Genomic DNA, 12,261 nt, shown 5'->3' with positions numbered 1-12,261 from the left:
GCATCAAATCCTCATATTATACTGATTTGTGAAGGATCATTTGACACTGAAGACACTGACACTGGTGATGCTGAAAATTCAGCTTTGATCACAGGAATAAATTACACTTTACTATATATTCACACAGAAAACAGCTGATTTACACTGGAATAATATTTAATACTATAACTGATTTTTGTTGTATTTTTAATCAAATAAGCGCAGCCATGGTTAGCAGAAGAGAATTCTTTTAAAAGTATTTAAAATCGTACCGACCCCAAACTTTTGAACGGTAGTGTATATTTTTTTAAAATGTTTTTTTTTCTTCTGAAAATATTCCCTTGTTCTATTGGTCTCAAATCCAATTTGTGCTTCCAGTATTCCAACAGATTTGATGTTAATGATGCAAAACCCAGTGTTGTAATAATTTGGAAATGTGAACGAAATTTGGCAGTACAATGGAAGATTCAGTGAATAATGACAATTTTCAGCCTGTTTATTTAAAAAAGAAAAACCTTTTAAATCGCATTTATTTGGAGCATGATTTTGGACCAATGAGATCTCAGAGTGGGTGGGGCTACCAAGTGGAACACAGCACAAATGAAAAATATCTGCAAAATATCACTTGTCGTTTTCACAGCAAGATTTTATCACTAGTATGTGTGTACAGTATGTGTGATGCTATTAGACTAGTCTTTATAGTATTTTTTATATCATCTTACAGGTGATGAAGACTTATCACATGTACCACACGGAGAGCATCAGCGCAGAGAGCAAGCTTAAGGAGGCTGAGAAACAAGAGGAGAAGCAATTTAGCAAATCTGGAGACCTTAACGTCAACCTCCTGCGCCACGAGGACCGACCCCAGCGGCGCAGCTCGGTCAGGAAGATTGAGAAGATGAAGGAGAAGGTGAGATTACTCTTGTGAGCCAACGGCCGAGCTCATAATGCTTGGCAGAGTGACTCATAATGCCAGCCTGTTTTTATAAAACCACAGGGCCGTTGCAACCTAGAATCACATTCATTTCATCTCCTGACACTCTCCAGCAGGATTGCGACCCTTTAAGAGAAATGTTTATCTTATTTCAAGTGGTGTATATATTCTGTGCACAATGGAGGATAGTTAGCTGTTTGTCGTTACTTGAGCCACTGTGATAGGAAGTAAAAGCCAAAATATTCTTTTTTTTATCCAAAGTGACTTTCAGTACACTTAATAGATAGACAGTCCCCCTGGAAGAACCTTAGGTTAGGTGCCCTTTTTCTTGGTTAAGAGCTCAAGTGCACAACGGTGATGCCTCTTTGCAAGAATCAAACCAGAAACCTTCCAACAGTAAACCTTAAACTTCGATTCGAAGTCAATTGTGTTCCACACAAATGCATCTCTGCAAGTGCTTTGGATTTGAGAAGCTTATAGCGTGCATAATTATTATTAATATTATTATTTATAGATTTACTGTAGTTCAAACAGCAGAACATGGCACTGACAATGCCAAGGTTATGGGTTCGATTCCCAGGGAAAGCAGGAACTGATAAAAATGTAAATGTGTGTACCGTGAAGTAAGTTGCTTTGGATAAAAACGTATGCATAAATGTAAATATAATTATTATTAAACTGATACATATCAAAGTCATATATATACACACACACACACACACACACACACACACACACACACATATATATATATATACACACACACACACACATTTGGCCAAATTGTGCAGATTTTTTTTTTAAACGAATTTTTAATCTGAATCGCAATTTTTATTTTGATAAATTGTAACTAAATTTGTTTCCCAAATCGTGCTGACCTATCCTAAAATATTGCAAAATACATTTAGATGCAATCTCACCTTCTTCCTAGTTACCTTCTCATCGGCTCTTAAAAACAATGTAGGAACTAAGCTTTGATTGAACCTGTTGGATGGGTTTATAAAAATGAATGTGGGCTGAGATTTATCTAAGAATGGACAATGAGGTCAGTAAGACTGTAGACAGCCTGGAGACTGATTGGCTGACTTCTCACACAAACCAGATTCAACATTTCAGGTCAGTGACTTCAGCTGTAAATCATCTAATTCGTGCTAATTCATAGCTAGTGATACGCATTCACGGGAAGCTAACTCATAATGACTGTGACACTATACAAAAAATAAAATTATAAATCAACATACAGGAATATTGTGCTTTTCACATGAGACCTTTTTCATGTGAATGAATTCTGTGCCTTTAGCTAGCCAGATAGCTCTCTCTCACTCTCACTTTTGCTCTTTGTGCTGCTTTCTTTCTCCCTCTGCTGTTCTCTCTCTCTCTCTCCCTCCCTTCCTCCACTTTCAGGCTGCAATGCGTAGAGATGTTGGCATGAAAGCCACTCAGCCTCACACTATTTATAACCATGGTAGCCATGGATGCTCTGTGTTTCTCTCTGCAGCCTGACCTGATTCTGCAGGCTAGCAGACTCGGTCATGATCTTAGCACACCTGCAAACCTATATGGCCTCGATGGACTATCAATTACTAATGTGTAGTTTGATCATGGGGAAATACATTTTGAATTGCACTGAAGGATTGCAATTATAATGCAAAATTTTTTAATAATTTAAATTGGAGACTGATCAGAATTGTGCAGCCCTTGTTTTAGATAGTTAAAAAAGAAAAGTGAATATTACAAATCAAGTATGACGAAACAGCATACACTGTATAACTTATCAGTTTATATGCTGGAAACATAAACGCCACCATTATTTCAGGTAGTATTTAAACTTACATGAGATCACTATAATACAAACCCATCTAATCATTGTGGCACAATGATTAAAAGGCCTTGTTTGAACTATACTGTTGCCTTGTATGTAATAATTGACTGCTTAAGTTTAAATAATAGTCTGCACCTTATATTGCTCCTGTCATATTTGCTTTCATAACATACTCACACAACAGTGATTGTCAACCGCAACTCATTTGATCAGTATTCAAGCATTTGTACTTGCATGTGTGCTGGTGTATGTTCTTCATTTAAGGATTTTGTTTTGTCAATACAATTATGTAGCAGTCAGCTGTTATTAATGGTACTAGAGCAGCTGTCTGCTATGAGTACTCAAGCTTTTTGATGAAAAATTCAACAGGACCCAGCTGGATCTCATAAGCAGATGAGACTCAGTCTGTATGTCCTGTTTCAATTCACTGCAGTGTTATTTTAGTATCATTGATATACTATTATAGTTTTAATGTTTATTATAGTTACTATTATAGTTTTAATGTTTTGTTTGATTGTTAAATGTATATTTTTTTAATTAAGTTTTTACTTTTAGTTTTAGTTAATGATAATAACCTCAATTCACTGAAAACTCATATGTTATACACTGCATGAGATTATTCATTCTCTCAGAATGTAGACTTTGTATATTTATTTGTTGTTCTATGCTTTTTACATACTATTAAAAGTTGTTGGCTGCTCATTCACAGCTTTTAACTACACTTTCTACTTTATTTTAAAGGTTTTGTTCAAGGTTATTGTGAGTTATGATATCTGTACACTCCAAAAGATATATTCTATTGTGTCTTTGAGTATACTATTAAGGAATAATTTTGATGTAGTGGAGACTGGAGTTTCCTCAATGGAAAGTTGTCACAAGGGCTAAATCTGTAGCTCAAACATGGCACAAGGTCATGGATTCAATAACCTGGTAAAGCAACAACTGATAAAATGTGTACCTTGAATGAAACGTAAGTCACTTGGGATAAAAATGTCTGCCACATAAAGCTACATAAATGTGAAGGTAAATTTTGAGTCAAAGGTTTTGTATTGATTTCAAACACAATAATGTTTTCGCAAATTCTATCCTACAAATGGAAAAAGGTTAGAAATTGAAAAAAATTCATAATATTTTTATAATAGCCCCTGGGTAAACAAGGAAAGATAATTAAACCACTCATTCAGGGAAGAGTCCTTGTGAAGGTAAATGTAACCCAAGTAGTTGCACTGTGTTCTTTTTTTTCCCCTCATAAATATCAGATTGGGGCACATTGTCATTTTAATATTGGGGCAAGTAACATGTATTTTATGTTTTAAATAATTTTATTGTTCATTTAATTAATTTATTCGTGTATTCCTGTGTATTCCTTCATATATCATGTTTTGAATTGGTTGTATATTGATCTTTTATCTGAAAAGCTGAAAACACATAAAATAGTCTGTAAAACATTTAGAATATACTGTAGATATGTTGTTGTTGTTTTTTAGTTTTTTTTTTACCTCATTCATATATTTCAAGCAACGGTATTGCTCTTAAATCAGTGTCAAATTTATATTGTGACGACTTAGTGCCACAACAAGCCTAGATCACCACATTACTGAAAACAACCAGTTTCACACTCAGGTCACACTGGGCTGTCAGTGACATCATTCCCTACGGTCATAGCCCAAGCTATAAGCCTCACAGGAAAACCTCCATAAACATAGTTAAATGAAAGGCCTACCTGGGCCTGCTCAAAGGCCTAGGACCACAACTTCAATTAGAAGGGGTCCCTTCTAGGGAATGTGGCTAGGGAACCCGAAGGAACCCCAGCCAATCACTATTCAGGGGAACGTACTCAAAGGTTTGTTTGAGCGCTGTACAGGCGTGAATTTGCCTTTCTGTAAGCCTGAGGCTTATTCATTTCACATTTGGTGTGAAAGGGCCTTTACATTTGCCAAAAATAAAACTTTTGTATCATAATGTAATGTAACGCATTACTTTCCATAAAAAGTAACTAAGTCATGCAATTACTTACTTTTTTAGGAAGTAACGCAATATTGTAACGCATTACGAATGGAATGGAAAGCACTTTGGCCAACTCACGTACCCCGAAATGCCACCAGGACGGCCTGACCTGGCGTCAGAGCATAGACACTTAGTCTGGCCACTTCCTGTTTGTCCGAAGACAGAGCCTCTGGACACTTGCCTTAGGTAAGGCATCCAACCCGAGGGACTGCGAAGCTGGCAGTGAACCACTCGACCCGGATCTCAGAGACGGGATATCCCGGAGAGTATGACTCAGCTCGCCTTCAGCAGCTGCCTGATAAGGCCAGCTGAAATGATAGCAAGAGGCCACTAGCTTCCTGAACCCAGCACCGCTAGGGAACCACTCACAAGGAGGCCTGGAGAGGCCTACTACCTGATAGCAACAGTATGTGGTCACCTACAGGGAGGCCTAGAGAGGCCTACTACCTGATAACGATAGTACGTGGGGAACTCACCCTCAGGGAGGCCTGGTGAGGCCTACTACCTGATAATCACAGCATGTGGGAACTCGTCTTCAGGGAGGCCTGGTGAGGCCTACTACCTGATAGCCAATGTAGGTAGGGATTCGCCTTCAGGGAGGCCGGGTGAGGCCTACTACCTGATAACCATCTTAAGTGGGAATTCACCTTCAGGGAGGCCTGAGTGGCCTATTACCTGATAGCAACTGGTAGCTGAGTCCGGGTGACAGTTCAAAGGCGGCCTGCTAAGGCCAGCCAGCTGGGGACTCGCCTATCAGGGAGGCCTGGTTGGGCCTACTAGCTGATAGCAAGTCAATTCTGCTACAAAGGAACACTGTTGGGAACCATACTACACCAACGTAACTATTGGGCCCAACCACAGGAGGCCTAGTACGGCTAGCTACCTGTAGCGGCTATAAAGTATGTCCCACAATGTTGGGACTCACCTCCGAGGAGGCCTGTTTAAGGCCTACTACCCACCGGTGAGCCAACTGCCCGAACCACCAAGGCCAACCATTTCTCTCGAGAAGTGGCCTACAGCGCCCTATTGGGGGCTGCCCATACAAGGAGGCCTGCTGAGGCCTACTACCTGATGGCGCAGCCTTCGTTGGCAGATAAGCTGTTTACACAGCGCCTACAGCTTCCTGGTGCCTAATCACATTGCCCACGGCAGTGTACTCAGCAAGAGAGCTTAGCACCCTTAAAAACAAGGGGAGTACAACATACGCCACTCTGCCTCAACGGAGCCCCCAGTTAGTCAGGGGCCTACCATCTATGCATGGGCGTCAGCTCAGGGCAATGCTCTGGCTACAGGGGAGCGTACTTCGACCAAAGAAGAAGTGAAGGCTTACTTCATACTCGACCCGAGCCATAGTGGTGCGAGGTAGGATAAACAGAACTGGGAGTGAAGTACTCAGACCTACCCTGAATCACAGGGGAATACTCACACCTCACCCTGAGGTTACCAGGGGGCGGGCCTGCCAGCGCCTCTAGGGGTGACAGAAATGTATCTGTGCCCAACCTAGGGGAGTGGGGCTTGAATGAAAGCCAACCACCTACAACCCGGCGCTCGAGCAGTAGCTCAGCGACGTAAGTGAAGCCCATACTGGCGGCCTAAATCCGTAGGCCAGTTCTGCACGGCAGGGTCGGGCAGGAGAATCAGTCTTCTTCGTGAAGCGAAAGACGGCCTAACCCTGCTCAAAATGACTTATATACCACGGAGGCCTAACTGAGGCCTACCATGTCCTTATAAACCATCCTCTGCACCACGCTGCATTACTCTAGTCACCCCAGAATGCAGAGAAGGGGGCGGGCCTTGGCCTAACGACTCCCATGGGAGGAGGCTGATTATACAGGGATGGCAAAAACCTACATTCACAAAGTGAAGGGTCAGAGGATGAAATGCTAATTTTAGCAGAACGCCTCTAATATCCCTGGCACAGCCTAGGCCAGCTACAGAGGTGGCCCTGGTGAGGGCCAACCTGTAAGCATAGAGCTATCTGAGGGCTCAGAGGAGCCACAGCCTACTAAAGAATATAGTCTGTATTATTCCATACAAAGGGCTGCAGAACGCTCAACCTAATGAAAACTCAACAGAGCTCAAGGGGCGAAATACTCAGAAAAGTCAAAACGGTCCCATGTGCCGGACATAAGATCTATCTGAAGCTCTAGCGTCAGTCAACACTCTAAGTAAAACATTCTATCAGAGAGAGACCAACTACTCTACCCTGAGGTGGCTAATAGGGGAACTTCAGGGCCCTGATAATCCAAAAAAGTTCTCTTACCTTATTACCTTGACATGGCCCCATAACTCTATACAGGGAACGAGGTCTGTAAAGAGAAACTTATTATTTTTTAATCACAAAAAATACTCTTTGAAAGACCAGCAGCTCACCTGCGGCGTGCGAAGTGAAGACTCACCAGACAGTTCTTCATGAACATGGGGTCTACCACCTTTACATACCTGAAAGAGGCACTCTCACTAACCAAGCCGAGGCGGGCCATCAGAACATTGTTCTAACCATGACCCCAGCCTCAGGCCTGATGTAAGAAGCGCCTGGGGAGTCGGGGAAGAGAGGAAAGGGCTAAGATATAATCACGCCCTCAGGGAAGATGATCCATGACCGACGCAAAGTGCGTTTGTGCCGGATCACCTCCCTCAGATCCCTCTTCTTGCGGGAGTCGCGAGAGTGACTTACAAAAGTCACTCTCTGGCCTCATCTCGGTGGCCTCATCTCGGTGGCCTCATCTCATGGTCCTCGGACCATGATAGGCCAGGCCCTCCCATCTGTCTGGGCGTGGACACGGATCTCAGCGGTATGTATGTCCTGGATACAGCTGAGCGCGCCTTCGCCTCTCTGAACTTTCCAACCACCGCCAACACGGAGGTGCCGAAAAGCTCAGAGGGCGAAACCAACTTCCCGATGTCGGCTAGGTTCAACCACAAATGTCTCTCCGTGGCCAGTATCGTCGCCACCCGTCGCCATATATATATATTTTTTTTTTCATTTGCGGCGCAGCTCAGTAACCGCCTCAGGGGCCCCACCCCCTGGTCGAGATCCCCTAGCAGATCGGCCTGGTGTACCTGCAACACCGCCATGATGTGCAGGCTAGCACCGGCCTGACCCGCTGACGTGTATGCTCTGCCATTCAACTGGCAGGGTTTGAGCTCTCAGTGTCGATTGTTTTCCCATCGACACATACCCACGCTCTCCTATCCTCTCAACATCAGCGAGACTAGCCTGCTGATGTTGGTGGATACAGGCAGAGTATGGGTTCTTCCATGTCCTCTCGATCTCAGTATGAGATCGGGAAGAAATGAAAGGCTCACCTGAGCTGGTGGTTCTATGACCGGGGAAAAACCGCTCTCATCGCGAGCAATTTCTCCCCCAACGAGCAGCCACGGCAGCCTGCCCGCGGCGCGTTCTATAACACCAACCAGCTCAGCATACACGGGGCAGGGTGGCTGAGAAGATACAGGAAAATATCTTATTATTACCACCCTCATCAGCCATCTCCTGTTTGTCCGGGAGAGGGCTTGCTGCCGGACTAAGTTTTCCCTTTTTTTTTGTTGAAAAACTTCATCCAATTGCAGGTTCTCGTCAGCCGCCGCATCGTCTGAGAGGATTACACTTCATCTGTGACATCCAGACGCTGAACCCCCTTCTCTCGAGAAGAGGGACAGGCGCGATCACAATTTGTACAGGCAGTTCCCTCGAGAACTGCCTGTGCGCGTCTTCCTTCCCAGACAGAAAAATGCACAGTTCGCGTGTGTCACCCGCCTTCAGATATCTTGAGCACGGGTCTGCACACTTCTGAAAGCATTTCATAATTACCTGATTTTCAAAGCAGTTACAGACAAAACAGTCCCTGAAGACGAAAACATGATTTGTCATGTTTGCAAGGCGCCCTTATATACTTCCAGGTCGCACGTTAATCATTCATGTTAATGATTTACGGGCTGTCGCCGGTCAATGTGATTGACGTGATTTGATAGTGATTTCAGACACCTGTCACGCCTGAGGCGTTCCCCATAGCGTCGATGACGTATTGTTGAGTTCCCTTCGAAAGGGAACAACGTGAGTTGGCCAAAGTGCTTTCCATTCCATTCGTAATGCGTTACAATATTGCGTTACTTCCTAAAAAAGTAAGTAATTGCATGACTTAGTTACTTTTTATGGAAAGTAATGCGTTACATTACATTATGATACAAAAGTTTTATTTTTGGCAAATGTAAAGGCCCTTTCACACCAAATGTGAAATGAATAAGCCTCAGGCTTACAGAAAGGCAAATTCACGCCTGTACAGCGCTCAAACAAACCTTTAAGCTGTGCTGCCATTCTGAAGAATAGGACGCAGGAGTAGAAAGTTCAACACTCTTACTTTACCAATAAAGATAAAATAAAAATAAACACAAATATTGAAATATGATGTTTAGCTAAAGTCATTGTCATCGGATCATAAAAGGTCAGCTGCAAAGACATTGGTAAATAAAGTGAGATTAAATGCATAAAGTATATTTGTGTTATTTAAGATATAATTATTGCATTGTTCATTCATCGTTTGAAAAACCGACTTAAATATTTTGTTATAAATTTAAAAGTAATGCATTACTTTACTAGTTGAAAAAAGTAATCTGATTGCGTAACACTGAAAAAAGCTTTATTATATTAACTGATTTCTTCTCCATTTTGTTTCCTTCTTCCAGAGGCAAGCCAAGTACTCGGAGAACAAGCTGAAATGCACAAAAGCCCGCAACGACTATTTATTGAACCTGGCAGCCACCAACGCCGTCGTGGCAAAATATTACATCCATGATGTTTCGGATATGATTGATGTGAGTATGCACAATGAGGCATGGGTTTGTTTGTGTGTATCAGCTGGGATTTAAACAGTTTTACTGATGAGGGCTCTGCTCCATCTGTTTCTCTTTGCATTGTGGGTAAAGTGTCTGCTTGTTAATATGGTTTGTCTCATTTCTTTTCTCTAAATGTTTGTTTTGCATCATTCTTATTGAATTGGATATGTGTACTGATTTTATTCCTCACTCTCTCTCTGGTATTTGTGTTTTTATGGAAATATTAATCACCATTGCTGTAACCTTCTAATCTGTTTTGCAGCTTCATTCGGCTACACAAAGGATGATTAAAACTATTATTCTGCCAAACCAGAATGATTTTTTTTTTTGTCAGATCTATAACAAGAAAATGAAATTACCAGCTTAATTGCACATAAACCTATGTTCTGGATTTAATTCACAAAATATTGTTGCATATACAACAACAGGCTTTCAGTGGCACTGGTATCATCCTATCAAAAATATGCTGAGACTGGATTGTTGATGTGAAGTATACTGAAATATTTCCCCTCCTGGCTCGTCTCTGCTGTTTCTGTCATGTTAGCATCAGTACGCATACTGTAGATAAACCAAATCTCTGTGATTTTTGCTGAGAGATGCAAAGAGTGTCACATTGCTGTCCATCAATACGCCCTGATATCCTGAAGCAATTTACAAAAATACAAACCCACACACACAGACAGTTGTACATCTGATAACAGCAAAAAGGCGACGAGGAAACATAAGCTATTATAAATAACTTTTGAGCCAAGATATTTTCCTCTATGCAAACTAGCAGTCACATACTGTATGCATATCTTTGTAGTAACTGTTTTGTTAGGGAATGTTGTATTGGACAATAAACCTGTAGGCTTTTTCTATACTTTTTGAATGAATTTGAAATAGAAACAGATGTTGACAGGTTGAAGTTGTAAAAGCTCTGTAAGGGCTCTCAGTTAGGTTGTTGACATAGGTTTACCTTTAAAACCACTAATTGGTAGAAACCACTGAACCAAAACTCACAAACTCCCACACCCACCACTGGGTATAGAAATTCATGTGGTACTTGTGGCCTGTCGTGGTGAATTAGGATGCCGTGTTACCTTGAACTTTTCCAGGTTACCTTATACCAGAAATGTAATATTTGCTAGCCGATGCAAAACTTTTGAATAACCACAACCCATAGTACTGGTGCTTCAAAGAAACCAGGAGGGCTTTACATACCCTCTGTTAAAGGGATAGTTCACACAAAAATGAGTTCTGTCATTTTATTTATTTGTTTATTTGAAAGGGACAATGTACACTGATCAACATTCAGAACAAATGTAAGCGTACCCGAGTTAGCCACAGGCTAGTTTTCATCGGCAGTCCCCTTGCCAGATGTTATTTGGCATCCTAAAACTGTTATATTACAATACAATTATTTATACAATAAATACAAAGTAAAAAAATTTGACTGTGTTAAAATCACAAATAATCTAGTAAACAAGATGAACAGATAAAAGATAAAATAAATAAATAAATAAATAGAAAAAATCAGTTGATAATAGATGATACAGTTATTGTTGATAGATGGGACCAGCGTCAGTGATAACAGTGTTGATTTTCAATAAGCCATTTCTTAACATTAATCTTAAATAAGTAATAAGATGGGGACTCTCTAATTAATGGTGGTACTGAGTTCCATTGATGTGATGCTGTAAATGAAAAGACGGGCTGACTGTATGTGGTTTTTTTGAGCGGAATTGTGGAGTCCCTCCTAGTTGCACCTCTTGTAACTGTTTGCATTTATCCTCATTTATCCTCATTTACCCTGTCATAATTTGGTTTCTCGTTTGAACACAAAAGAATATATTTTGAAGAACCGTATATTTTGAAAACTACATTAGACCCTACTGACTTTTATCGTATGGGCTAAAAACAAGTTAATTAATTTTTTACCCTATTTCAAAACTAGAACCCTATACAGTTTAAAATAATTTTAGATGAGACAAACCTTTATTTTAAAGAGTGCATGGTCAGAAGTAGGGCAGGTCTGTCATGCTTAATAATTTTCAGAGAGACTGACAGTGAACCGAAGGTAAACAGATTTATTCAAACAGATTCATCATGGCAAAACTTGCTAACTTCAATACACAGTAGAAATAATGTGGTTTTCTGCTTTAGACTGAACTATGTTTTCCTCAGGGCAAATAGTGGTTTCAGCATTACTGATGGACACAATAAATACCTTTGAAATGTCTGGATTTACTTCTATTTATGGTTCTGATCTATGGTTATTTGCAAATACTGAGAATTAGCACCATTGCTGTTATTAGACCAAGAATGTGTAAGTACAGATATAAACTTGGCGATATTACTTGCTTTTTACAAATGTACACCTACATCTCCTGCAGCTTTGTAATGCTAAATAGAGTATGCCACAGGCTATGACCGTGTTGTGTTTGCACTCAAACACTTTAGAGCATAATATATGGATTTACAGTCCAATAGAGCAGTAACTGCCTCATCGCAATGACTCACAGAGGTTTAAAGTTTCCCTCAAGCAATTTTAAACTTGCTCCACGTTGCTAAAAGAGGTTAGTTGCACATTTGTTGCACGTTTAAACTAATTAGCTAAGATATCCCACTGCGCTTGTTCTTCTAATTATAGATACTGAAGATCTCGAATCTCCACAGGATGAAATTCACTCATTTACATCAC

General features: G+C 40.9%; 1 protein-coding gene across 2 annotated transcripts in view; it reads left to right on the top strand.

Annotated features, from left to right (window-relative positions):
* Positions 1 to 12,261, top strand: part of srgap3 (SLIT-ROBO Rho GTPase activating protein 3) — a 101,505-nt gene that overhangs the window by 59,589 nt on the left and 29,655 nt on the right. For both annotated transcript variants that reach the window (XM_056253754.1, XM_056253755.1), the window contains exons 5-6: positions 704 to 889; positions 9,429 to 9,557. In XM_056253754.1, the coding sequence (XP_056109729.1) occupies positions 704 to 889; positions 9,429 to 9,557 (315 nt within the window). The remainder of the gene's footprint in view (positions 1 to 703; positions 890 to 9,428; positions 9,558 to 12,261) is intronic.

The sequence above is a fragment of the Rhinichthys klamathensis genome, unplaced genomic scaffold (genome assembly GCF_029890125.1).
Source record: "Rhinichthys klamathensis goyatoka isolate OS25496 unplaced genomic scaffold, OSU_Roscu_1.1 h1tg000109l_1, whole genome shotgun sequence".
NCBI classification, from domain to species: Eukaryota; Metazoa; Chordata; class Actinopteri; order Cypriniformes; family Leuciscidae; genus Rhinichthys; species Rhinichthys klamathensis.
Note: the sequence above shows the minus strand (reverse complement) of the source record. Positions and strands in the feature narration are given on the sequence as shown.